This window comes from Lepidochelys olivacea, assembly GCF_965140295.1.
Source record: "Lepidochelys olivacea isolate rLepOli2 genome assembly, chromosome: 11".
NCBI lineage: Eukaryota > Metazoa > Chordata > Testudines > Cheloniidae > Lepidochelys > Lepidochelys olivacea.
The window spans coordinates 60,086,529-60,112,484 of NC_140421.1; the positions used below are offsets into that span (position 1 = coordinate 60,086,529).

Below are 25,956 nucleotides of genomic sequence, written 5' to 3' on the forward strand. Positions count from 1 at the left end.
GGCTCAAACTTTAGAGAAAGCAGTACCCATATATTTTTCTTAATAATTGGTTGGTTAGGTGAATTTGGCAATTACTTGAGAGAGCAAGAACTTAACTAGGACCTTACTACAGAAAGTAACAGACACTGTACATTGATACTGACTGAAATCAGCTGGATAATTTAAGTGGAAATGAACAAGTTACGACACCTGAAATCATGCTTTATAGACAACAGCCAGCAATATTAGATGATGCTCACGATACCTTTATTAAATATTTCTTGATATTTTCATATTTCTCTAGTGTGAAGGCACCAACATGTTGTGGAATGAACTCTAAACTCTCCAGTGTCTGAGTGTGTGAACGACTCAATAGTTCTGGGCTGTAGAGATATAAGGACAGAGATATTGTATGGATTATACATGAAACAGGTACAGTACATGTGCATATATTTAATCAGATTTTACAGTCTAAAGATATATGACAATTTTTTTTTAATTATATGTCTTAAAGTGTGGTGGGAGGATAAATGGTATATTAGGAAACATTTCCCTTCTCAAACCTCTTAAATGTTGACACTGTGGTTCACACTGAACTTTCTTGCTCCTTCTGCATCGAATACATGCAAATGTGCCTATCACCACTTGAACAATATTGCCTCAATTTCATCTCTGCTGAAGTCCTCATCCATACTTTTATCTCTTCTCAACTCTGCTACTGCAATTTACTTCTCTGTGGCCTTCCAAAAATCTCACCTCTACAGAATCCAGAATGTGCAGAATGCTGCTGCCCACTTTGTCATGTCTATGAAACAACATGACCTCACTATATCTCTTTGGTAGAAATATCCATGGAGTTGAACACTGATTTCAGTATCATGTTCAGAATGGCTACTTGTCTGAAAAACCCTGCATAGATTTGCTCCAGCTGTCTCTTGGATCTCTCCCACCTTCATCTAATGCCAACTTCCTCTTTTCCTTTGCACAATTGACACACTTGGTACAAGAGCCTTCCCTAAAGCTCTTTAAAGCCTTTCTGTACCTATTTTCTTTAATAGTGATTTCCAAATTTCAAATCTTCTCCCTAGCTTCTACCTCAGCGTCTCTTCTCCGCAGCTTTTTTCTCTTATTTGAACTTTTCAAATACATTATGAATCATTCTGAGAAGTATAAAAGTTGGATTATGTTCTGTACTAACTAAATCCTCTATTACAGAGTTTTTACTTCACTATCAAGTATCAGGGGGTAGCGGTGTTAGTTATCCACAAAACAAGGAGTCCAGTTGCACCTTAAAGACTAAACAGATTTATCTGGGCATAAGCTTTCATGGATAAAAAACCACTTTTTCAGATGCAACTGTACTGTATATTTTAAATATACTTCAGAACAGATCATGACGGTTTCTAAACATGATTTAAAATAACTTAAGATATAGACACTTATGTAAATATACAAATATGTTTAAGGAAAATCTCTAATACATATCAATCTGTTGTGACAGATATGGCAATTTCCCAACATATCCTGGACAAACCTTACTGAATTAAGTTAAAATATCTTAGGAATTCATTTTATTACGAAAGCAAATGTTTATGTATTAGTGTGGGATTGTATGTATGGTCTTTAGTGGTGGGGAGATATGAGTGGGTGGTGTTATGAGCTTCAAAAAGACTCTTAAAAATGAATCAGACAAGACAACTTTCAGTTGAATGGGTACCCCCTAGGAAATACTTGAAGGAGGATGGAATTCTGCCCTCCAGACCCATCCTGAAGAGAAACCCATTGCCTGGCTGATTACCTATTCAGGGTCTCTGCAGATCAAAGACCCAAACTCTATAAAGAAAAGATTCAGATTCATAGATGTGTTTCTTCTGAGCTAACAGCTGTTATGAACTTGTGACTCCTTTGTGGGTTTGAAGAACTGTTCACCTGCCACTGCCAGAGCCCTTGTTATAGTTAGGGTAATCTCTGGTAAACATACTAGCATGTAGGTAGGTTCTTTTGTTTGTGATTTTTTTATGTTTTCTCTGTAATGCTTTCACCTTAAGAATAAATATACTTGCTTAGAAAGGGTGGTGTAGCTAACTTATACCTATAGGCAATTATGCGGTTTACAGCCTCTGAGGAGAAAAACAAAGAAGGCCTACTTAGGTAGTCTGACTTGCTGGGGTAATCAGTGAAGGTAGGGAACTGTGCAGCCTGAAAACCGTGCAGTCAGGAGACAGACATGTCTCTCCACCCAACAGAGGCAATGACTAGGGAGCTGGAAGCTTACGAGTGGGCGCCGATGAAGGATGAGAGGGAGTGAATACAGGTGCAGTTGCCCTGCACTCTGACACCTGTATCCACTCACACATATATTGCAAAATATGTATAACACCATCTGTAATGATCTAAACTATCTCCTACCAACGGATCTGTTCTGAAAAAGAGATTTTGCATTACGAGGTGAAGTTAAACAATGCACTTCTGAAATTTTCATTACCTATAGATATCTCAAAGAAGTTTTCCTAGTCTTCCCTTGGTGTGATCCCAGCTTCTTCTGAAATAATTTCTTCATCCTGGCTACTATACTTCTGGACACTAACCTGTCTTTGTGTTGACGGCGGTTGGTGGTCAGAGCCACAGCAATGCTGTCCCAAGCCTTCCATCTGTCTCCCTGGCCTGGATTCTCACAACCCAGCTGGTGCCAGCATTCTTCAAACACTGCCTTCCATTTCTCATCAGCAGGCACGGCTAGGTTTCCAAGCTTCCTCCTGATAAAATCATCACCAAATGCCACTCTGATTTCAGACAGTCTTGGAACACAACCCAGTGTGAAACTGCACCTAATTATATCTGTGTGCTTGTAAGATATTCACACTTGTTTGAGGAAATCTGAACATTTAAGATTATATGAATATTAAGTCGTGTGTCTAATGTTATTATTGGACCATTGTAAACTGACCTGGTATATAAAATATCTTTTCTGTTAAGCGTTAGGATTGAATCTAGAACTACTCTGATCTAGAGTAGTTTGACTATCAAAAGTTTCTGAAAAGAGTTCATTTAAGGATTAGCATGGCCCTTATGTTTCTCACTGCAAAGAGAAGCCTTGAAACGTACAGCAATCTGTGTACCTAATAACATTAACAGATTAAACAGAAACTGATACCCCTTCCACAGCTAGAAATGTCAGTCTCTACTCTTTTTAATAGTGTCTTCCTATGAGACACATAATCTGTTATAATATGGAACACATGTGGTTCCTCAAATATGCATTGCTTTGATGTAATAAATGGTTTTGAGACAAAGGAATGTGCTGCATTTGGCTGTGTCTACTTTCACCATTGTTGATACTCCCAGAAAAAAGCCTGGAGATCCCCAGAATGAACAAAAGTTACCAGTGATTGACAGTTGTATACAGATTTATGTATAGCCATTAAGATGTTATTGATATGGATAGTTTTTTATTAGTATTCAATTTATTTCACAGCACTTGAGAACTAAGCACAATGAGAACTGCCAGCACTTTGATCGAAACTTTGTCTAGTTTCATACTATCACAAAAGGTGGGCGCTAGCCCTTTTCACAACGATACCAATAGATTACGAACATCAAGGCAACTTGAAAAAAAAAAAAAAAAAAAGATAGAACTCTTGTTGTTTCACAGCCAGTCTTCACAAGTGTGTACATACATTTATTCATAGACTCCCTACTGGGGTGAAAAGCAGACAGCTAGCTAAGATAGCAAGTGTTCAGTTCAGCAGGGATGCCTGTTTAACTTTGCATTAGGTTGTAGGTGTCAGTGCTGTCAAAAGAAAGTACCAGTGAATGCTTCAGGAAGCACAGTGACAAGCCAGCCAAGTAAATACACGTGGGTTATAGTTCTCATTCTAACATACATTTCTGAAATTTCAGAGTGATCTTTAGTGATCCTGAAACTGAAGAATCTTTAATACAAGTATAACCAGGCACAGTGCTAGTAAATACTGTGAAGCTTCATCCACAGCTCTGCCAATGAATTTTTGGACAAACGAGAACAAGGATGAAATCAAATGTATCTTCGTTATGACTTAAAAAGAGACTCAAACACAGGTCTTAGAGACAACAAGTCAGCAGACTAACCCAACGTGCCACTTGTTCCTGATGTTTTCTAGAATTAGCTTTGCCAAGGTGTGAAAACATCATCGTTTGTGATCCAGGAGGTTCCCCCAGTACATTTCCAGTTGCTGTTAGCTACTTTCTCTGCACAGCCCTAGTTCTACTAATACGTTGGGTTTTTTTAAAAACAGATTTCTCCACAGAACTAATGACAGGTCAAAAGGTCTGTGGCCAACAATCCTGCAAATATAAACTATCCCATTCTTTTCCCCTGCAGTCTCTAAACACAGTCATATAACTTGTGTTCTGAAGCGGTCATTATCTTCACCCTCAGCTAGTGTTCTTGGGAGAAGAAAGGAAAAACCAAGAGAGAAAAGTAAGCCTCCCAAAGTCCACCATCCTGCACCTTGTCTTCAAGGGCCTGCAATTCCTGCTCAGCAATGCAATGCAGTAATGCCATGCCCTGACCCTTCTCCAACCAGAGAGTTGCTGTGAATGACCCTAGAAAAGCTACAGAAAGTCAAAAGACATTGTTCTAGATCAAATGTTTTTTCCTGAACGTAGCTAGCTTTGAATGAGATTGGTAATGAATTTCAGTTACACTCAAACACACTACTCTATACTATCAGAATAGCAGTGATTCCCCACCCATAACTCACAATGCTTTAGGTCTGTCCTTCTCACTGTCATACAAGCTGGGTTTGAAGTAGGTTCCAGTGATTTTTATCCCAGATCCCCATTCTCCAGTGAAGAGACCTTCAATGTAATCTCCATTTGGCAAGGTCAGGGTTCCCTTGTGGGGTAGAAAGAGAATTAAACTGAATCCCACTGAGAAATGATTCAAAGAAGAGAGAACAAATTTACAAAAAGGTACCCAAAAAGTATAAATTACAACCTTTCCACTAAGGGTCCAGTTATCTGAAAACTCTCCTTCATAAATTGTATCATCTTCAGAAAGCAAAATCCCAGTCCCCTATATAAAGAAAAAAAACCCATAATTAACACAACAGAGAAATTATGGACACATGGCATATACAGTAGTCACGATTAAAAAGACCGCATTCTAGGTATAGAGATATCCTAGGAGATCTCAGATTATATCCACTGGCAACTGTTGACTTTTAAAGTGACAGCTACTATAGGAGATTGTAATGACTGGTCTACATTTTACTGCAAAGACTATTTTAAAATTACAGGACAGAACTGAAGTGTTAGATTTTGATAGTGATATGTAGAGTGCTGCACAGGATAAACAACAGCTGGGGAAAAAAGAATATATAGTTTAAGGTCCAACTCACCATCATTTTGTTGTTGCTAAAGGCTCCTTCATAGTACAGTCCAAACTGAGTAACCACAACACCATTTCCCTGGCAGAGGTCATCTTGCCATGTTCCCATATATTTTTCTCCTCTGCAGAAATAGGAAAGTATATCTAGATAAAATAGCCTAATTTTTACAGGAAATAGTGCTTATTATATCTGCTCTCAATGGGGCTCCACTAGGACACTGAAAATGTGATGTCACAAGTTCAGGAAGTCACATGCCATACATTTGAACTCTGTATGGTTTTTTTTAATCTGGTTTAATTAGTTTAATGGAAGGAGGATTCTCACCAGCAGAAATATATATAAACCTTAACAAAAATACTCTGAAATGACTGGATGTGGCAAGAGTGTTATTATGAAATTTAGTATTTCAGATGTTCTGGGAGATTCGAGTGTATAAAGAACAGAAAACTCAATAATAATGGGGGATTTCAACTATCCCCATATTGACTGAGTACATATCAGCTTAGGATGGGATGCAGAGATGAATGTTCTTGACACTATGAAGGACTGCTTCTCGGAGTAGCTAGTCCCGAAACCCACAAGAGGAGAGGCAATTCTTGATTTAGTCCGAAGAGGAGCACAGGATCAGATCAAGAGGTGAATATAGCTGGACCGGTTGATAATATCAATCGTAATATAATTAAGTTTAACATCCTCATGGGGAGAAAAACAACTCACCAAAAGAGCTCACCACAGTAGCATTTAACTTCAGAAAGGGCAATACACAAAAATTAGGAAGCTATTTAAACAGAAATTAAAAAGGTATAAGTCACAAAAGTGAAAGGCCTGCAACCTACGTAGAAACTTTTTAAAAACACCATAATAGAGGTGCAAATTAAATGTGTACCCCAAAATTAAAAAACATAGTAAGAGGATCAAAGAAGTGCCATTATGAGTAAACAAAATGAAAGAAGCAGTTAGAGGCAAAAAAAGTTATCCTTTAAAAACTGGAAGTTAAATCCTATTGAAGAAAATAAAAAGGAGCATGAACACTTGGAAGTCACGTGTAAAAGTATAATTAGGCAGCCCAAGAAAGAATTTAGAGAGCAACTAGCCAAAGATTCAAAAACTACAGCAAAATAAAATTATGTACATCAGAAGCAGGAAACTGCCAAACAAGCAGTGGGCTCACTGAATGATGAAGGTGCTAAAGGAGCACTCAAGAAAGATAAGGCCATTGCAGAGAAGCTAAATTAATTCTTTGCATAGGTTTACACTGCAGAGGATGTGGGGAAGATTCCCACATCTGAACCATTCTTTCAGGTGACAAATCTGAGGAACTGTCCCAGATTGAGGTGTCAGTAGAGGAGGTTTTGATTAAACAAACTGTAATAAGTCACCAGGACCAGATGATATTCTCCCAAGAGTTCTGAAGGAGCTCATATATGAAATTGCAGACCTAACTATGGTATGGAATCTAGCCTTAAAATCAGCTTCGGTACCAAACGACTGTAAGATAGCTAACGTGACACCAATTTTTTTAAAAAGGCACCAGAAGTGATCCTGGCAATTACAGGCTGGTAAGCCTAACTTCAGTACCAGGCACACTGGTTGAAACAATTGTAAAGAACAGAATTATCAAACACAGATGAACACAGCATGTTGGGCAAGAGTCAATACGGCTTTTGTAAAGGGAAACCATGCCTCACCAACTTATTGGAATTCTCTGAGCGGGGTCAAAGACATGGACAATGGGGATACAGTGGATATAGTATACTAGGACTTTCAGAAAGCCTTTGACAAAGTCCCTCACTGACGGCTCTTAAGCAACGTAATCATTCATGGGATAAGAGAGAAGCAAAGTAATCAATCAGGGATCAGTAACTGGTTAAAATACAGGAAACAAAAGGGCAGGAATAAATGGTCAGTTTTCAGAATGGAAAGAAGTGATTAACAGTGTTCCCCAGGGATCTGTACTGGGTCAGCACTGTTTAACATATTCATAAATGATCTGGAAAAAGGGGTAAACAGGGAGGTGGCAAAATTTTCAGACGATACAAAATGATTCAAGATAGTTAAGTCCAAAGCAGACTGCAAAGAGCTACAAAGAGACTCACAAAACCGGGTGACTGGACAACAAAGTGGCAGGTGAAACTGAATGTTGACAAATGCAAAGTATACACAATCCCAACAATACATACAAAATGATGGGGTCTAAATTAGTTGTTACCAATCAAGAAAGATCTTGGAGTCATTGTGGATAATTCTCTGAAAACATCTGCTCAATGTGCAGCAGCGGTCAAAAAAACTAATATTAGGAACCATTAGAAAAAAGGGACAGCGCATAAGACAGAAAATATCATAATACTACTATATAAATCCATGGTATACCCACACTTTGAATACTACATGCAGTTCTGATCTCCCCATCTCAAAAAAAGATATATTCGAAATGGAAAAGGTACAGAGAAGGACAACAAAAATTACAGGAGATACGGAAGGAGACATTAAAAAGGCTGGGAATTTTCAGTTTGGAGAAGAAAGGACTAAGAGGGGGATGTGATAGAGAGCTATAAAAATTGTGACTCGTGCAGAAAAAGAATAAGGACGCATTATTTACTCCTTCACATAACACAAGAACCAAGGGTCAACCCAATGAAATTAATAGGCAGCAGATTTAAAAACAAACACAAGGAAGTACTTCTTCACATAATGCAGTCAACCTGGGGAATTCTGTGCCAACTTTGTGGAACTCATTGCCAAGGGATGCTGAAGGCCCAAACTATAATGAGGTTCAAAAAAAGAACTAGTTAGGTTCATGGAGGATAGGTCTGTCAATGGCTATTAGCCAAGATGGCTAGGGATGCCACCCTGTGCTCTGGAGTCCCTAGCCTCTGATTGCCAGAAGCTGGGACTGGATGACAGGGTGTGGATCACAAAATAATTACCTGTTCTGCTCATTCCCTCTAAAGCACCTGGCATTGGCCAGTGTCAGAAGACAGGATATTGGGGTAGATGGACCATTGGTCTGACCCATTATGTTCTTATTTTCAGAAACTGAAAGTTTTAATAAAGCAGAACACAATAAGCCAACATCTAAGCAAGTAGACCTAAACAACTGCTGCAGAAGTAACAAGGGAAAAGCCTGCTGGCTGATCTGGATCAGCATAAACTGAGCTTTGGAAAGAGCCACATAAAAGGAGATCCTTACTGATGTGAGGCATGTGCAGAGGGTGAGTGAAGGTTAGATAAAACAAAATAAGATTTCCTTACAATCTTTTTTACCCAGACCTCTTGACTGAATCTTTGATTTCATGACAAACTAACCTGCCCTCACTTGAGCGGGCCCACATTATATACTGGGGTAGGACCAATAAGGGAGGAAGAAGGCAAGTTCCACAGGCTGCAGTTAAATTCAAGAGGATATGGGGGGAGAAAAAAAACACGGTCAGAATAGTCATTTGGTTCATGGACTAATTATATTTAAAGCAAAGGGCTGAAATAAACCAATCAGACATTCATTTTGAGGGTTCTGCAGTATCAAACAAACATTGAGAAAATAAGAGCCATTTTGAAAGAAAGATATTTTGGATAACAACTAAACCTGATTGCTGTCATAAATAGATTAGAGGATCTGAGTTATTTCTTACACATAAACATATGAATCTTTCAAGGCCACTGAAAGACACACGCAAAGGAGCCTTTCCTTTCCAAGTAAAAGGGATCAGCTTAGACTGTATGAATTTAATTGTATGCTTGGAAGTAGATCTAACACTCTCTTCATTTTTTAACTGTCCCTGAAAAGGCATATGGTTTTATGCATTTCATGGTCTTCAATTAGTAAGTGAAACCAACTTACAAATGACTTTAAAAAAAACCAAAAAACCAAAACAAAGAAACAAACAAAAAAAACCAAGGGAGCCCAATGACTAAATAAATATAATTTTGCCTATGGAATATTTTGCTTTGGCACTCAAGAAAATACAGCCATGATAGAGAGGAAGCTCAATAATGTATTTACCTGAAAGAAAAAAAAAAAAGCTGCTTGCCACTTGGTACCATGGCCTAGTGGGAGATGCTGGTTTGATTCATGGTTTCAGCCACTCCTGTCTGGTTGGGACTTGTTAGGAAGCAGATGCAGTAGGCTAAGCTTCTGGGACGGAGGAGGGGAGAGGTAAATTTCAGGCTTTGCTCAAAGTCACTATCACTGCCCAATAAGACACTAATGGATGAAAGCAGTCTATCCATTCCTTATTCACAGTGCCTTGAGTAAACATACTGAAAGAAATCCTCCTACCCAAAAACCAATGTTTAATTAAAGTTAAAGAAATATAAAATTCCACATTGCCTTTGATTTTTAATTATCTACAGAGGTGGCAGTGAAAGCTACTTTCTGAAGTCTCCTCCAAAATTCCTAGCTTTTCATAAAGCCAAAACTGAATTTGCAAGTGAAGAGTATTTCAATAGCAAGAATGGCAGGCCCGATATGTGGTTAAGTATTATGGAAGTCTGAAGAATTGTGAGGAAAGTACCTTATGATCAGGACCAAATGTGAAACTGATGTTAGGAACAAACTACAGAGGCCAGAACAGTTTTCCCTCTCATTAAAAACCCAGACCCTGGGTCATGGCTTTTCACTCTTCTACCTCGTAGATGGGCTTTCAGCTCTGAACTAGGACCAGCCACCTTAGCTTCCACGAAAAGCTCTTAGATTGGAGAAAGGAGACCTTGGCAGAGAGGGTTCAGGTGTTTTGTACAGGTGGCTCCTATTTACTTACCTCTGCTCATATAGAATCAGGGGTTTTAAGTACACTCCTGCTACTTACCCCATCTTTTCATTTTGCTCATTCATGAGGAGATGAAGTAACTTGCCCCCAGCTGCCAGAATGAATCAGTGGCTTTACCTGGATTAGAATCCAAGATGACCTAGTTCCTAAATCTTTACTCTAATCAATGGGCAACTCAGCCTTCTGGCTGATGGGATGAGAGAACACTATATATGCCATTTGCAAAGCATGCAGATGTATGGATGGTATTGAAGAAGCTATCACAGTCAGTGCCACACTTCAAGCAGAAGTATGATGGAGAGCATGTAAAAATATTGGTTCAAACAAAAGCAGTGGAATGGAACTCATACTCTGAGCTCCTAATCATCCCCCATCAGCCCCAAAAGCCTACAATGGACTAAAGTCAAATTACAGGAACTGAAAACACAAAGAGATATCTACTGAACATTTTCCCCCCAAGTTTATGTAGTTTTGGGTCAGATTAAAAGTTTAGGATTCCTGCTATCAACACATTACCTTGTGATATCATCGAAGACGCCATATCCAGTCTTCTTATCCATCACCCACTGGCCAATGAACATACTGGGAGAGGAAGATGTCAGTTTGCCACTGCGCAGGAGACCATGCCCATGACGCACATTGTCCTGAAAACATCCTTCATACACCTCACCAGTGGCATAGCTGTAATGACAAAAAGAATGGATATGGTTCTTATGATCTGTATTCTTTCATCCCAAGGTTTTCTGGAATAGATACTGAATTTTTCCCTTTTCCTTCAGAGACTGCACTAAACCCAAGCACAATTCTGGAATCAGATTAACAAATATGATTAGGAGGTGAATAAAAAAGGGTTGCTGCTTATGGGTCACTATAACAATGTTAAGAGCCTTTCTTAAGTGAGACATGAAATACCATGAGACATTTGTCACAACGCATTTCAAGAGAAAACTTGCAGGTTGAAAGAAGGAAGTACCATTAAAACAGAGACAGTGTAACAGCTATCAAGAGTGTGTGTGTGTGTGTGCACATGTACAGTAAGAAAACTCCCAAAAAATCTGGAAATTAAGCCATAGTAACTGCAGCCAGGAATTTGGGAATATGAAACTAGCAATAGGAATGCTAGTGTGGAGACCTGAAACATTAGCCCTCCCCACTGGAAAGAAAACAGATCTAGTGCACCAACCAAAAGGGAATAAACTGCTACTGAAAGCTGCACTAAATATGTTAGCTGAAGTTCAAATAGTTATTGTTCCTTCTTGAACCATACTCTTGCAAGGAGCACAGATTATCTTAATGAAAGAAGGCATTACCTGTAGACTCCTTGTCCACACATTTTGCCCTCCTTCCAGTATCCCACATAATGGTCATCCTTGGTCAATGCTTTGTTTGGTATTTTGTATTCACCATACCTGCCAATGCATGAAGATCAAACAAGTGCAGTCATGATACAAATGTACAGACAAATCCAAACTCAGTTATTTACAAAAGCAGGCACAGAACCAAAACCAACATATTTCAACATTAGACTGCACTGGGTGGCTCTGTCTCCAGCTCCAGCAGTTAGAAATAATTTTTTGTACTGAAAAAAAGGAAGAAGTTCTAAATCACTAGGTTTTTTTATTTTTTTTTTTTTTTTACTGTGTACTGTTTTCCACACATTTAGTTCTGGCCTGTAGTAAGTCTTCTCTTGCTCCATCAGTGCTTAGGCTTTTTGTCCTCCACAGTGGATCCCTGCAGCACAACAATTTGCAACTTTTCAGTAAAGCTATGGAAATTCAAGTCACTGGTGGTGTAGCAAGGCCTCAGTCTACTCTTTGCAAGAATCTCTCTTATTTCAGATCCTAAGGCAGAAGTGGGCAAACTGCGACCCTCCAGCCCAGCCCCTGAGCTCCTGGCCTGGGGGGGCTAGCCCCTGGCCCCTCCCCTGCTGTTCCCCCCTCCCCCGAGCGCTTGCTGGGCAGCACAGTTGCCCAGTGCTCTGTGCTGTGTGGTGGCGTGGTTGGCTGCAGCTGGGCAGCACGGCTGCCTGTCCTGCTGCTCTGGGCAGCGCAGCTGCAGTGTTGCCAGCCACCAGTGCTCTAGGTAAGGGGGTGCGGGGGTTGGAAAGAGGGCAGGGGAGTTGAGGGTGGTGGGAGTGTGGATAGGGGTCAGGACAGTCAGAGGGTGGGGAACAGGGGGGTTGAATGGGGGGGCAGGGGCAGCCAGGCAGGAGTTCCAGGGGCGGTAAGGGGACAGGGAGAAGGAGTTGTTGGATGGGGCAGCGGTCCTGGGGGGCCTGTCAGGAATGAGAGGAAAGGTTAGATGGGGTGGCGGGGGGCAGTCAGGTGCAGAGGGTCCAGGGGCGGTCGGGGGCGTGGATGGGGCAGGGGCCGGGCCATGCCTGACAGTTTTGGGAGGCACAGAGCCTCCCCTACCCGGTCCTCCATACAATTTCAGAAACCAGATGTGGCCCTCAGGCCAAAAAGTTTGCCTGCCTCTGTCCTACGGGCTGGTCTTCACTCCGGGGAGAGCAATGTTGCTGCAATTGATGCAGCAGGGGTTCATTTAGCGGGTCTAGTGAAGACCTGCTAAAAACTGATGGCAGTGCGCTCTCCGGTCAACCCCGGTATTCCACCTCTGAGAAGAGTAAAGAAAGTTGACCGAAAAGCGTCTCCTGCGATGCAGCACAGTGAAGACACTGGGGTAAGTTGACCTAAGCTACGTCAACTCCAGCTACACTACTCCAGTGATGTAAATAATGTAACTTAGGTCGACTTATACCAGTAGTGAAGACAAGCCCTAAGTCTGTCTCCATTGCCTGTGCACTGCTCAGGTAAAACAGACAGCTCTGCCTTCAGTATTATTGCAAGCTAAGTTCTTAGATCTCTTTTTACCTTTATGGGTCAGTCACAAAAGCGGTTATTTTGGCTATGGACTTAAACATTTATAACCATTGAGAATATTTGAAGGAATAAAAGGATTGTAAAAAGCATCTAGCTAGATGGGGAAGATGGCACAGGTCTTCAATATGCTTATGAAGTGCCAGAGGCTCAAGATGTTGGTGCTGCTGTCTTTCCAGACTGGCTTGTGGTTGGGTAGATGGTTCAGACAGGAAGTAATGGACTGCAAAGTATTCAACACTGACCACATGAGCTGCATACTCCCAAATATGTGTAGTGGTGTTTAATTACAAAATTAGTATTTCTAATCTTAACTACAGCTTAGGTTTATTAGCTCTAGGTTTTTGACCTAGAGAACTCCCCCCTCCCCCTTTTTTTTTTAAAAGGATATTCCTGAGATACACTGTTGGCTGTGAATGACCAAATGGTCAGTTGGGGCTCTTAGATCTGTTATCTTGAGCTAGAGAGTTTAGGAAGTTGTCTGGAGGCTGTAAACATTCCAATCTTCCAGCCCCTACAGGTTCAATTACATACATTAGGAAATCCTGCTACAATGTCTAGGCTGAAGTCCCTTATGAAGCCATAAATTCCTTTTAAGTACCTAATATAACCACAGTTGTCATTATCCATATAAAATGTCTATTCCTCTTTTGAAAACTATTAAGCTCTTGGTTTCAATGATATAGTGTAGAAGGAAATTCCATGGGTTAAACTATATGTTGTACACAAAGTTATTCCTTTTTATCATTTTAAAATGCTGCTTTTCAATTGTATTGAATAGCTCCTTTATCTTGTATTATGAGATGGGAATGCCTATTTATCTATGTTTTCCTTCTCTATACTATTCATTTTACATATCACTATCATGTACCCTTTCTTGTTCATCAACTCTCTTAAAAGCAGTCCTAACCTCCAGGCTTCTCTTTATGGAATCCTTTGCCTTTTTATTTCTTGTTGCTTTTCTCCAGGCCTTTTCTATTTCTACTCTTTTGAGACGAAGTGACTAGAACTTAATACACTATTCAAGATGATGGTGCACTCCTAACTTATATAAAGGCATTATATGCCTTTTGAAAGAGCAAATAAAAATAATGAAGCCGAATCATTTAAAAAAAAAAATCTTCAGATACAACAGAAGGCTTACCTGGTAAGCAAAGATAAGAAAAGCATCAGGGGTAGCTGTGTTAGTCTGTGTCCACAAAAAAAAAACAAGGAGTCTGGTGGCACCTTAAAGACTAACAGATTTATTTGGGCATAAGATTTTGTGGGTAAAAACCCACTTCTTCAGATGCATCTGAAGAAGTGGGTTTTTACCCATGGAATCTTATTTCCAAATAAAGCTGTTAGCCTTAAAAGATAAGAAAGTTGACCGATTTTTGCAGTTGACTGATCCTTCTTAAGGGAAGATGACACAGACTCGCTTGCCCATCTCTCACCATCCCCTCCTCCACTTCCAAACTTCATTTGTTTTTGTATTGTTTACTTACAGACAGCAAGCTTTTTACATACACACAACCTTGATCTAAAAAGAGAGATAACACTATCTACCATAAACACTTTCTCTGTGCTCTAGCTCAGAGGGTAGTGAACTCTGCTCTTACCCATCTTCCAGGCCATTTCGGAACATCCCGGAATACCTCCTTCCATCAGCCCATCTTAGGATCCCTCTGGAACACACGTATACCCACTACAGTTAAGCCAGTTTCACTAGTATTTCATGTTTTATGCAAGGAAAATAATGATTATTTTTCACAGCACCCGAACTACCTCTTCCTATCCCATTCAAATGTTGAGTTTGAATGCTTTTACCTGCCATGGGGTTTCCCAGAAAGCCATCGCCCATCATAGGTGGCATCTTTAAGCCGAGGGTCCTTGTAAAAGGTGTATTTTGCACTACGTGAAATAGGGGGCTCCTGCCTCTGAATATTCCCACCACTTCCATAAGGTGGTAAGTCAGATGTCCCCCTTAGGGCCTGATCCACAGCTTGGCTTATAGCCCTCAGCCACTTTGTCTGAAATACAGTTTATAGAAGAGTTTATTAGTAATCCATAGTCTTTAGTAATCCATCTCTCTTTACATAGGTATTACTGCAGGACATATGTAGATAAAAATATAAGACTTTTTAGTTCCTTGGATGAATACTGCTAACATGTGATACCTATTCACATAACAGAGGTGTATCTTGTCTCACAGGTATTTTCCCCATATCCCCTGTATAGAAGGATGCTTAGTATCACCACACACTCCCACACCATGGAGGAGGAGGAAGAAACAGAAGAAAAATATATAAGGAAAGTTACCTGCAAATCACACAAGAAATCCAAAGCAACTATAAATATCTGTATCTCATGACAGTCATCCAACAGAAAAAAAACCAAAAAGTGAAACTGCAACAACAGACTGCCACCTCCAGGAAAAAAACATGGCACCAGTACTTACCACTTGGACGCTACATGACACCTGATCTTGATTAAGTTTGATGACTACCCCTAACTGGAGCTGAATTATCTTTACTCTAAGGGCACAGGTGAAAGTAAGCCGTTCCGGTTCGGTTTGGCGTACCGGAAAGAGCTGGTACCCTGTGCCAGACTGGACCGGCTTTCCCATGCTGGTGATTTAAAGGGGCCGGGGCTCCCTGCAGCAGCCAGAGCCCCAGGCCCTTTAAATCACTGCCGGAGCCCTGCCACCACTACCCCGGGGCTCGGTAGGCGATTTAAACGGTCAGGGGCTCCGGATGCTGCGGGGAGCCCCAGACCCTTTAAATCATCGCCCAAGCCCCGCTGCCGGAGCCCCAGGGTAGTGGCGGCAGGGCTCCGTCGGCGATTTAAAAGGCCTAAAGCCCTGGGCCCTTTAAATTGCCCCTGAGCCCCAGGGCTCCCAGCTGCCTCTGCAGCTGGTAGCTCTGGGGGTGATTTAAAGGGCCCAGGGCTCCCAGCCGCCTCTACCACAGCTGGAGTCCCGGGGCCTTTAAAGCTTGATTTAAAGGGCCCAGGTATTTAAAGGCCCTGCCTCTTCCGGTTGAGGCCACGCCCCTTGCTCAGGACTCCGGCATACCGGTAAGTCCTTTAAGTTACTTTCACTCCTGTCTAAGGGACTGAATTTCTACCCCTCCACAGAACCTGGTACCATACTAACATGTGGAGAACCTGAAGAATTATTCCAGCGATTCTGCCTTGAAGAATTCTTTCACAACTATGATGACACCACTCACAATTACTATGTCCTCACTGACAATCATAAGAAAAAAGAATCATCTGACTGGATACCATGGTGGACAAAACAACGCTCTTGATCATTACATGGATTGCTCCGGGGGGGGGGGAGGGGCGGGGGGGGCTTCCGAAGGATGAGAAATCCTTAACCTACACCAACATCCTTCACAGTGACAGCATAGCTGCCTGCCTCAAAATATTTACAAGACCATGGACAACCCTCAGATAGCCACCCAAACACATCAAACTCAGCCAATTTCATTCTTGCCCAGAACAATTTTACATTCAACAAACATTTTGTCCAAACCATGGGAACAGCCATAGGTCCTAGGACTGCTTCCCAATATGCCAACCTCTTCATGGGCCCCCTTGAAGAGAATTTGTGGACAAATGCACCCAAAACCAATGAAATACCTTAGATATATTGATGCTATTTTTATCATCTGGACAGAAGACTTACATTCCCTCAGATTTCAGCAACCACCACTTCTTCATTAAACTCTCTGTGGGACACATGCATCAACTTCCTGGACACCACAATCAGCTTCAAACAATGGAACCCTACGGACAACTATATACAAGGACCTCCCAGATCACCACACCTATCTTCCTAGATCCAGTAACCTCTCAACCAACCATCCCAAGAAATTGCTACAGCCAGGCACTTAGACACCACAGAAGATGCTCTGAGAAGGAAGTCCGGGATACACACCTTAAAACACACAAGACCACCTTCATAACAAAAAACAATACAAAAAAAAAACCCCCACGCTTCACCAGAGAAGTAGATCACATCATGGAACAGGCCACCCAAGTACTCTGACAGAACCTGCTTCAATACCTACCACCCTACAATGAAACCCATATGGGGTATCAAACTACAACCCATACTCAATGGGGACCCCATCCTGAAAGAAATCTTTCCTGAACCCCCCACTTCTGGCCTTCATACATCCCCCCAACCTCTCCAAGCTCATCAAAAGCAAGCTACCCACAGAGCGGGATACACCTACTCAAAACTGTACCAGACCCTGCCAGAACAACAGATGCAAAACCTGCAGACATATCTCCACTGCTACAATGATCAACTCCTCCCATAACACACCTTTCAAGATCTAGGGTCCTACACATTTCTATCACTACATGTGGTCCTCACCCAGTGCACTAAATGCTTATGTGTGTGAAACCAGACAATCATTACAATCTTGAATGAACTCAGAGGAAAATGATACAAGACAAAAACATTGTATCACCTGTTGATGAACACTTTTCACAAAACCTTCACTCTATACCTGACCTCTCAGTCCTCATCCTTAAAGGAAACATGCACAACACTTTCAAAAAACAAGACTGGGAGTTTAAATTCATAACTTTGTCAGACACTAAAATTCATGGTCTTAATAAAGTCACTGGATTTATGTCTTACTACACTAATCTATAAGCCATTACGCCCCCACCCCTCTGTTTTTGTCCTATTACTACAGAGATGTTAACAGTCCACTCTACCTTGATTGGTCCCATAGAATATGCGATAACTACTTACTTATTCTAAACTATCTGTTCAATCTTGTATTTAGCGGTGACACTCTATGTTTCCCAGATCTGAAGAACTCTGTATAGCTTGAAAGCTTGTCTCGCTCACCAACAGAAGTTGCTCCAATAAAAGATATTAGCTTAACCACCGTGTCTCTCTAGCGTCACCAGAGGTAATTAAGAAGTTCTGCATCTGCCTACCTTTTCCTGTGGTGTTGATGAAAGAAGAATGAAGTGTTCCTCTGGTGTAGTAACCTTCAAACCATTCCTAAGTGCAAAGAAGGATAAAACCATTCAAGAAAAGACCTTTCACTAGCTGGTGAAATTTTCAGCCTGGAAAAATAACCTAGATTTCTTACCGAAGGAGGGATAGGTTAGCTTTTTTTTTTTTTAAAATGACTGTTACAGTGAACATCACTTAGCTTTAACTGCCGGTTTAAAAGAACAGTAACAAGGAGTCTCAGAAATTGCTCATTTTTGCACTTTTCCTCATCTCCTCAACTGTAAATCACATGAGTGCATGAACAAGTACAAAACAAGAATATAGGATTCTGCTATTTTAACCAAGCACAGTGAAATACAAAAATAAATAAATAACTAGAACTACATTAGAAGAATATATGGACCAAGGACACATCCCGTACCATGCCTGGCTTACAAGACTTAGTCCAAATGGTTGCAAATTTTATTTCTTATTATTAATTATTTAGGAGCATCTGACTCTTTCAGCAATAAAAAAAGAATGAACCCTAGTTACAGAGGAATACTCACACATTACCAGCTTCTTCTGAAAGAGCCTCCACCCACAGCGTGGAAAGGGGGAAAATATGATGTGTTGAAAACTGTAGCAAGGGGAAGGAAGGGGGAAAACAAAAAATAAATTGCTCATACCCCCATTTGCCCCAGCCCAAATTCCTTATGATGCATCTTCCCCCGCAGTTTTGTCTCCCCGCAGCTGAGAATGCGCTTGAGACTTGTGCCCTGAAAGCTAGTTGTTCCTACAAGTGCCAGCTGCAAACCATGACCCCTGTGAAGCCATAATGAAGACTCTGACATATGAATATTTTTTATGTTGGACACACAGGGTTATTTCAACTCTTTGGAAACAGGCAACACTTCTCACTTTTAGGTATCCCAGCACCATCGTGAGACACAATATAAAAACCTAGATTAAGAATGACAGACTCACCATATGACAGGTTTCAGAGTAACAGCCGTGCATCCGATGAAGTGAGCTGTAGCTCACAAAACCTTATGCTCAAATAAATTGGTTAGTCTCTAAGGTGCCACAAGTACTCCTTTTCTTTAGACTCACCATATGGAAATATTGTCACATGCTTTCAACCAGCTGGGGTAAAAATAGTTCAGTTCTGAGAGCTATGGGAGCTGGCTCACCTGAGCATGGACAAGAGCATCATTAAAGAGGATGAACCAGTTCACCGAGAATCTCCCAGCATGCTGTAGGGACAACCCCCGATTACTGCTTTCACAGATTAACCGACGTTCTGGTCTCCTCAAGGAATCCTACCATTAAGATTTAAAAAAAAAATTAAATGTGCTTGAGTGTCTGAATTTCAGTGCAGTCTGTGTTATGATTATTGTTTACAAAAGGGCCAAATTGAGATATTGGGTTAAAACTTCCAAAAATTAGAGAGGCTCAAGTAGATCATCATCATAAAGCAGGGAAATGTAGGGAGAGAAAAGTAGTGACTTCAGAGCCAGGCCTATACAAACATGCAGTGGGATGCTAGTGGTAATAGCAACTTAGCTGTCATCATACTGTCATTTTCCCAGGAAAGGTCTTCCAGAAGCTTAGTGTGTATTCTGCTTCCTTCCTTTTCCTATTGAGATGGACAGCAAGAGTCTCATAGCAAGAACTGGAATCTTGTAGTTTTTGGTATTCTGGAGATGTCTAAAGGGTAACAAACAAAAATAAATGGTTCTGTGAGACAACGTTTCAAAGGATTTGTACCAACCACAATGGGTTAGTAGTTATGAGCCCCTGACTGCAGGGGAGGCCACCCTGCTGCTGAGTGGTTCTGTCCTCAGGCCCTCTGTGACAGCAGAAGTGCAGAGGGCTCCCTGTGCTGCCAGTGACAGATGATCCCTGCAGGTGTGGAGAAGGCTGCAGTCCTGGCCTGGCAGAGCAGAGACCCTCAGCCAAGGCCGCAAGGATGACGACTAGCCCCTGACAATGAGGGAGGCTACCCCACTACTAAACTGCTCCTGCCCAGGGGCACAGCCCTTTAGAAATAGGATGGCCTCCCCCATGTCCCGGGGCTCATCCTCCTCCCTGCTGTCACAGGCATGAGGGAGCAGGGCCATGACAGCAGGGCCACAGAAGGCTCCCTGCATGGTGGCAAGGCCAGTGACACTGAATCTCTGCAGGCACAAGGGGGGGGGGGGGGCTGTACACCTACCAACTGTTACCAATAAATTTTTTTCATCAATTTCAGCATGTCAGCTGAAATCAATGTGTACTGACAGTGATTAAAATAGAATTCTGCCAAGCCTACTTATAAACCTAAAGAGATAAGGGTTTTAATCAAATTGTTGTAGTATAGCCTTATAACAAATATTAGTTTAGTGATTTCATGGTTTGGTGATACCAATGTGTAATCAAAAAACAAGCAATCCCACCCCCAAAATCTCCTACCAATTAAGGTTCATACATGACAAGATGGCTTACCACTTCAAAGCATGTAGCAAGCTTTAGCAAAACTCTAGCATAGTTATGAAGTCGTCTGACTGGCAAGAAAAATAGGGTATTTAGCACTTCGACCAACTGTATGTTTTCCTCCTTCATTTCAGCTAGATCTTGTAACAACTCCTGGTTTTTACCTAAAAAGTCACTGAAGGTGAAAGAATGACATAACAAAACCAAACCTTAGTAATGCTTTGAAGTACTATTACAGAGCTCCCCTTATGGGGTTATATCAAACCAGCAGAGATTAAAAAGAGCAAGATGAACAGCACAAAGGATCCATTCCCATTATGGTTTGAGTAGATTTAGTTATAACACAGCAACATAGCTCTATGCTAACTTCAGTATTGGACTTGTTTGCTGACATCAGTTAATTTAGTGACTGTGCATGTATCCACAGATTTGCTGAAGGAACAGTTACTCTCCAAGGAGGAAACTAGACAGCTACTTGCCTTTTTCCCATTAGATCTCTAAGTAGCCAGGTGAAAATATATAAAGAGAATGGGTTTCCATGCCACCTGTTAAACTAATGTGTCTCCAATACTGAGAAAAGTGATTTGCATAACAAAGTGCAATAAAAAGTCCCTATCTTTGCTCCAATGTAACTCCCTAAACACCTTTGTGTATTCTATTCCCCGCCACTGTTGTTCAATGAAGTTGAACAGCCTTTTCCCCCAGCTAGAAAAAATCATATCCTACTTCAAAGATACACAGGGAATTTAAGTCAATCCTCAGTCTGATTTCCTAAATGGAGGATTAATTTAGTTCATGTAAGAGGATGGAAATAGTTATGAGAATACTACATTTGGGAGCAAGAACAAGATTTCTTCACACACACACAAAAATCAACTCCACTTCTCCTTTCCTTCAACAAAGGGGTGGGCGTGTGATGCGTGTGCACACACACGCATACACAGGCAATTATTCACAGAAGCTATTTGAACAGGGAATTCTGTGAGGCTCAAGCAATCTGAAAAGCAAGCAACAGAGAACAAAGAACCAGCTTGGAGACTTGCACAGCAGGACATCTAAGAGTTCTACACGATCAGCAAGATGCTGTCGCACAAATATCAAATGAATATACCTTGCCTCGTTCAGCCCATGAGATTTAGGAGTCTTCTTGTTCAATAAGCATAAGGGGAAAACAAGCCTTCTTTGGAGATAAGACTGCTTTTCTTAGGACACAAGACTAACCATCTGGATAGATTGCATTTTTAAAGTGCTTTGAGATCCTCACATGGAAGTCTCTGTAGCAGTATCAAGTAATAGAGTCCTCATGCTCACAGGTCTTGCCCACTGTCTCAGAAGAAATACCCAAGAGTCTGCCAACAAATTAGGACTCCTGGTGAAACTCATACTTTGAGTTTTTTTGTTGTTTACATATATAAGGTTTGACTACTAAAATGTCCATATTGGGAAATATCTATAGGAGATCAGCTTACATTAACCATTGACAGAGACTATCCTGCTGAAAAGTGCTCACAGAATGAATGATTCATTCTAACGACAATTATCTGCAAAGAAACCTTCTTGTTTTTTGTTACAAGGAACAGACCAAATTTCTAAAACTCATTTCCTCCCTGAAGTTTCAGAACCTGAAAAAGTGTTAGCTATCTAATGCGACTTAGGTGTCAGTATTAGAAGCTGTCACTACTGACAGTGACACTAGATAAAGATTTCAGTATGCTGAGTAGCTCCAGTATCTGAAATTGTCAGTGGATCTACAGTTTGTCCCAGAAATTTTGCCTGTACTGGGAGTTTGTATTTAGAGCTTGCAACACTGCACTATTAAAAAAATTGATCAATTTATAGGTAGATGGGTCTGAACCTTTTTCCATTGAAAGATTTCATATTTAGCAAGGCACAGATGGTCCTCAGATGCACTCTAGAATTCTTTGCATTGGCTCCTAGGACACTTTGAAAGGAGGTAACACAGACATGGTTTATGGAGTGCTTTGTACACCAGAGGATGGACAACTAACTGAGTCACTCCCATATCACTGGAAGAATTGAAACAAGAAACTTTTGCAAGACTGCAACTCCTAAGACACCAACTTATAACCCCCAAATTGCAATCACTTTTCCAAAGAATGAAGAGAGCCAAAAGATGTATTAGGTTGTTAATTCTGCATTGACAGAGATGAACTGTTATTTTCAATTGTTATCATACAACTGATAAACCATCATTTTAAAGAATAAACACTAAACGTCAGTGACATCATTCAGAGCAGCTTGAGAGGATCAACACTATGGAGAGTAAAGTACAATTACTCTTCCTTCCAGTCAAACAAGAGTTCCACTCACCTAATAAGGGACAGTGTTCTCCTTGACAAGAATAAGAAAAGAATAATATTCTTAAAAAAAGAGGTGCCTCAAAATGCTGTACTATTAAATACTGCAAAATTAACAAAGATAAATTAGGAGCAGTATTATCTAAGCTTATTAGCTCTTGAAGAAAGTTAGCTGCCATGGATTTACTTGGGAGTAATCTATATAAGGATCATATTTATAGGCATTGTGAATGGGTGATAGAAGGTTTAGCCTTCAGCTAAGCTCTCATGAACCATGATCTGACAAGTCTATTTCAAATAATGTCAGTCAATTTTTGTTTACTCTCTTTCTCCACCTTCAAGAAAGCAGACCTAACTAAATACCTTCACTACTATTTATAAAAAGGGATAATATATCACAGATGAGGACAGGTATACTGAAATTTCTCTTCACCTGATGGGAAAGAAATTACGGTACCCAAAAGTCCTGAAAGATTATGTGAGGGAAGCCAGGAAAATAAAATAAATAAATACATATATCTGCGTGTCCATTATCATGCATATATGTTAACACAACAAAGTAAGTCCTTCTGATTAAGGAAACAAACACTAGAAAAGATTTACTTACATTGCTGGCTTTGCAAGAAGCATGAATCCTCCCATCACCAGAAAGTTTGTTACAGCTGTGCAATACCTAGAACAGATAAGAAAAAACAAACCTCATTTTCAAATTAAAAAGCCACCTTCTGAAATCTCTGGGGAGAAGGGCAGTGAATTCCTTTATCTCTCAGCATTTTTACCAAATAATAATAGATTTTCAGTACCCACTTTATTACAAGAGTGCTCGAAAGATGCTTTTAGGTCAGGAGAGAGAGAGAGAGACAGCGCGAGCGAGCGCATGCACGCACGCTACACTTGCACATTTACATTCTCAACAATAATGCAGCTCCGAAGTCAAGGTTTCCATAACAAACTATTAACTCAGCCACATTCAACACCGTGTACATTGCATCCCAAAGTACCGATTTGGCCATTAGTGCCATGTAGCTCTGTTACTTTGCTATAGAAACCTTAGCATTTGGATTTCCCGACGTCTGTGTATCCATGAATTGGCTATCTGGTCCTACACAATGGGCTAGTTTAATTTCTTATTATATTAAAAACAATAGGATCTCTTTCTTGCCATTTCAACCACTCCCTTAACCGGAAATTTGAACAAACATTCCTCTGGAGTGGTTAGGGACAGGCCTTCTACAATCTGACCAAAAGGATTCTCTTGGCCATAGTATTTAATACGACAAATTGTCAGCAAACCAAACCAAATCAAAAACAGCATGCATATGGGATATTTTCTGCAGTGTCGGTTTGAGCTTTTCTTTATTGGAAAACTGATTTTGCACTTCATCTTTTGTCCATGCCACAAAGGGCTTTTGTTGAGCAGTACTGATCTTCAGAAGAGAGAGATAAGGTAGGATTTCCATTTTTGCCCTGACAAGAACTTTTGTTTGTTTGTTCAATGAATCTTTTGGCATTTCTTGAGCATGCCTGCTTAGCCTCAGTGATACCATGAAGTGGTGAATGTAAAGGAATACAAAAGTTCACATTTTTGACCTGAAGGGATTTTAGTTTTCTGCTGGTTTCCTCCCCCTCCTTCTTTAATCCTCTTCTCCTCTCTCTTACTGTCTCTCAGGCTGGATGTTAAGTATATTGATGAGTAGAGCCCTGTAAATCTGTGGATATTTTATATCCATAGATGCTGATTTCCACAGACCATTTTTGCAGATTGGATGTGGATACAAATTTTGTATCCGTGCAGGGTTCTATTGATTACTATTTTATTATTCATATGACCTTGAAATATTCAGGAACAACCACCTGTCATAAAACCTTGTCCTCCAAACCTTCAGGGTCAGATTCAGAACTTGCTCTTTCTTCAAAAAGGCAACAGGGGAGCTGCTGTAGGAAGAAAACATTTAGTCTGAATCTTCATGACTGCTGGATGAAGATCTTGAACTATGAGCCTTCTTATACTCTCAGACTAGTGCCTTGCTAGACTCTCTTCCGGAGAGGAAAAAAGATAAACTAAAAAACGAGAGACTGCTTTAAAAAAAAATTTCTTGAACTTCTTCCTTTGTTTATGTTTAGAGACATACAGTTCTAAAGCCAAGGAGAAATTCCATTTCTGTACAGCTAGACAAAAATATTCCTCCAGATCAGGGAGGACAGTTTTGGTTTTCCTGCAGATCAGAGATAGGAGCCTGGGGATTTATATCTTAACACAGAATGACAGGCCCTACCTTTGAAGCATTAAGTAAAGCTTAAAAAAAGTCACCTGGAAAGAAAAATAACCCAAGCATGTACCCTTTTTTAGGCTTTATAAAGAAAACTGGAAAGGACTCTCACTCCCAGGCACAAATGAGAATCAGGTTGTATCTACCGTAGAAGATGATTCTATGGTGACTGAAGAACTAATCAAATTATGATATCATAGGAATTGAGAGGAAAGGCAATTTTAATCTTACTATTTTGAACTGTTTTTTTAAAATGGGTGTAACATCAGTACCCAATGAACATTTGGAACAAAAGAATATCTTCGTTAAAGACAACATTCCTGAGATTTCTGTGGCCAAAAAAAAAAAAAAAAAAAATCAAGCAAATTTTTAAAAAGCTCTACAGGTCATAAAAAATTAGGCTTGGTCTACAACTAAGACTTAGAAGTATAACACTATTTCTTTGGTTTAAAAAAATAATAAATCACACTACTAAGGTGGTTATACCAGTAATAGCCCTACTGTGGATACACTTATATCAGTATACAGGTGACATAATAGTATAGCTATTCCCCTTCCCCACACAGGAATAAAGTATCTTTATACTGATATAACTCTGCCTGCACTAGGAGGGCTATACAGCTTTAACTATACCAATAACTTTTATGTTTAGAAAAGCCCTTAAGAAAGGAGGTGAGGCAGTAAGAAGAGGTCTCCACTGACACAAACCTTTCCTGTTTCCCAAAGACAAATATACCTGAGGCCTCTGAAGTAACTGTAACCTTCCTGAATACTCAATCTTTTTCTTCTCACCAACTGCAAGAGATGCAGGGCAGGCCACAGAGATGTCTGCCATAATCAACAGTTTTGTGAGGTATAAAATTCAGCTTCCCTCTCCTGTTGTTCTCCAACCTGGGTGATGCCTGGCTGAGAGGGAGGTTGCCTCTAGCTCTGCTGCTTTGACTGCACT

General features: G+C 40.5%; 1 protein-coding gene across 7 annotated transcripts in view; it reads right to left on the bottom strand.

Annotated features, from left to right (window-relative positions):
* ALS2 (alsin Rho guanine nucleotide exchange factor ALS2) overlaps positions 1–25,956 on the bottom strand; it is a 68,495-nt gene that overhangs the window by 15,096 nt on the left and 27,443 nt on the right. For all 7 annotated transcript variants that reach the window (XR_014713665.1, XM_084643999.1, XM_084643995.1 and 4 more), the window contains 15 exons: positions 23,345–23,410; positions 20,432–20,594; positions 19,523–19,654; positions 19,138–19,266; positions 18,514–18,584; positions 17,944–18,010; positions 14,806–15,008; positions 14,598–14,663; positions 11,428–11,526; positions 10,634–10,798; positions 5,361–5,472; positions 4,958–5,035; positions 4,722–4,855; positions 2,568–2,735; positions 245–362 (listed from right to left, as the gene is read on the bottom strand). Coding sequence is in view for 6 of the 7 variants with exons in the window: in XM_084643999.1 (XP_084500125.1) it covers positions 245–362; positions 2,568–2,735; positions 4,722–4,855; positions 4,958–5,035; positions 5,361–5,472; positions 10,634–10,798; positions 11,428–11,526; positions 14,598–14,663; positions 14,806–15,008; positions 17,944–18,010; positions 18,514–18,584; positions 19,138–19,266; positions 19,523–19,654; positions 20,432–20,594; positions 23,345–23,410 (1,771 nt within the window). In the remaining variant the exon portion in view is untranslated. The remainder of the gene's footprint in view (positions 1–244; positions 363–2,567; positions 2,736–4,721; positions 4,856–4,957; positions 5,036–5,360; positions 5,473–10,633; positions 10,799–11,427; positions 11,527–14,597; positions 14,664–14,805; positions 15,009–17,943; positions 18,011–18,513; positions 18,585–19,137; positions 19,267–19,522; positions 19,655–20,431; positions 20,595–23,344; positions 23,411–25,956) is intronic.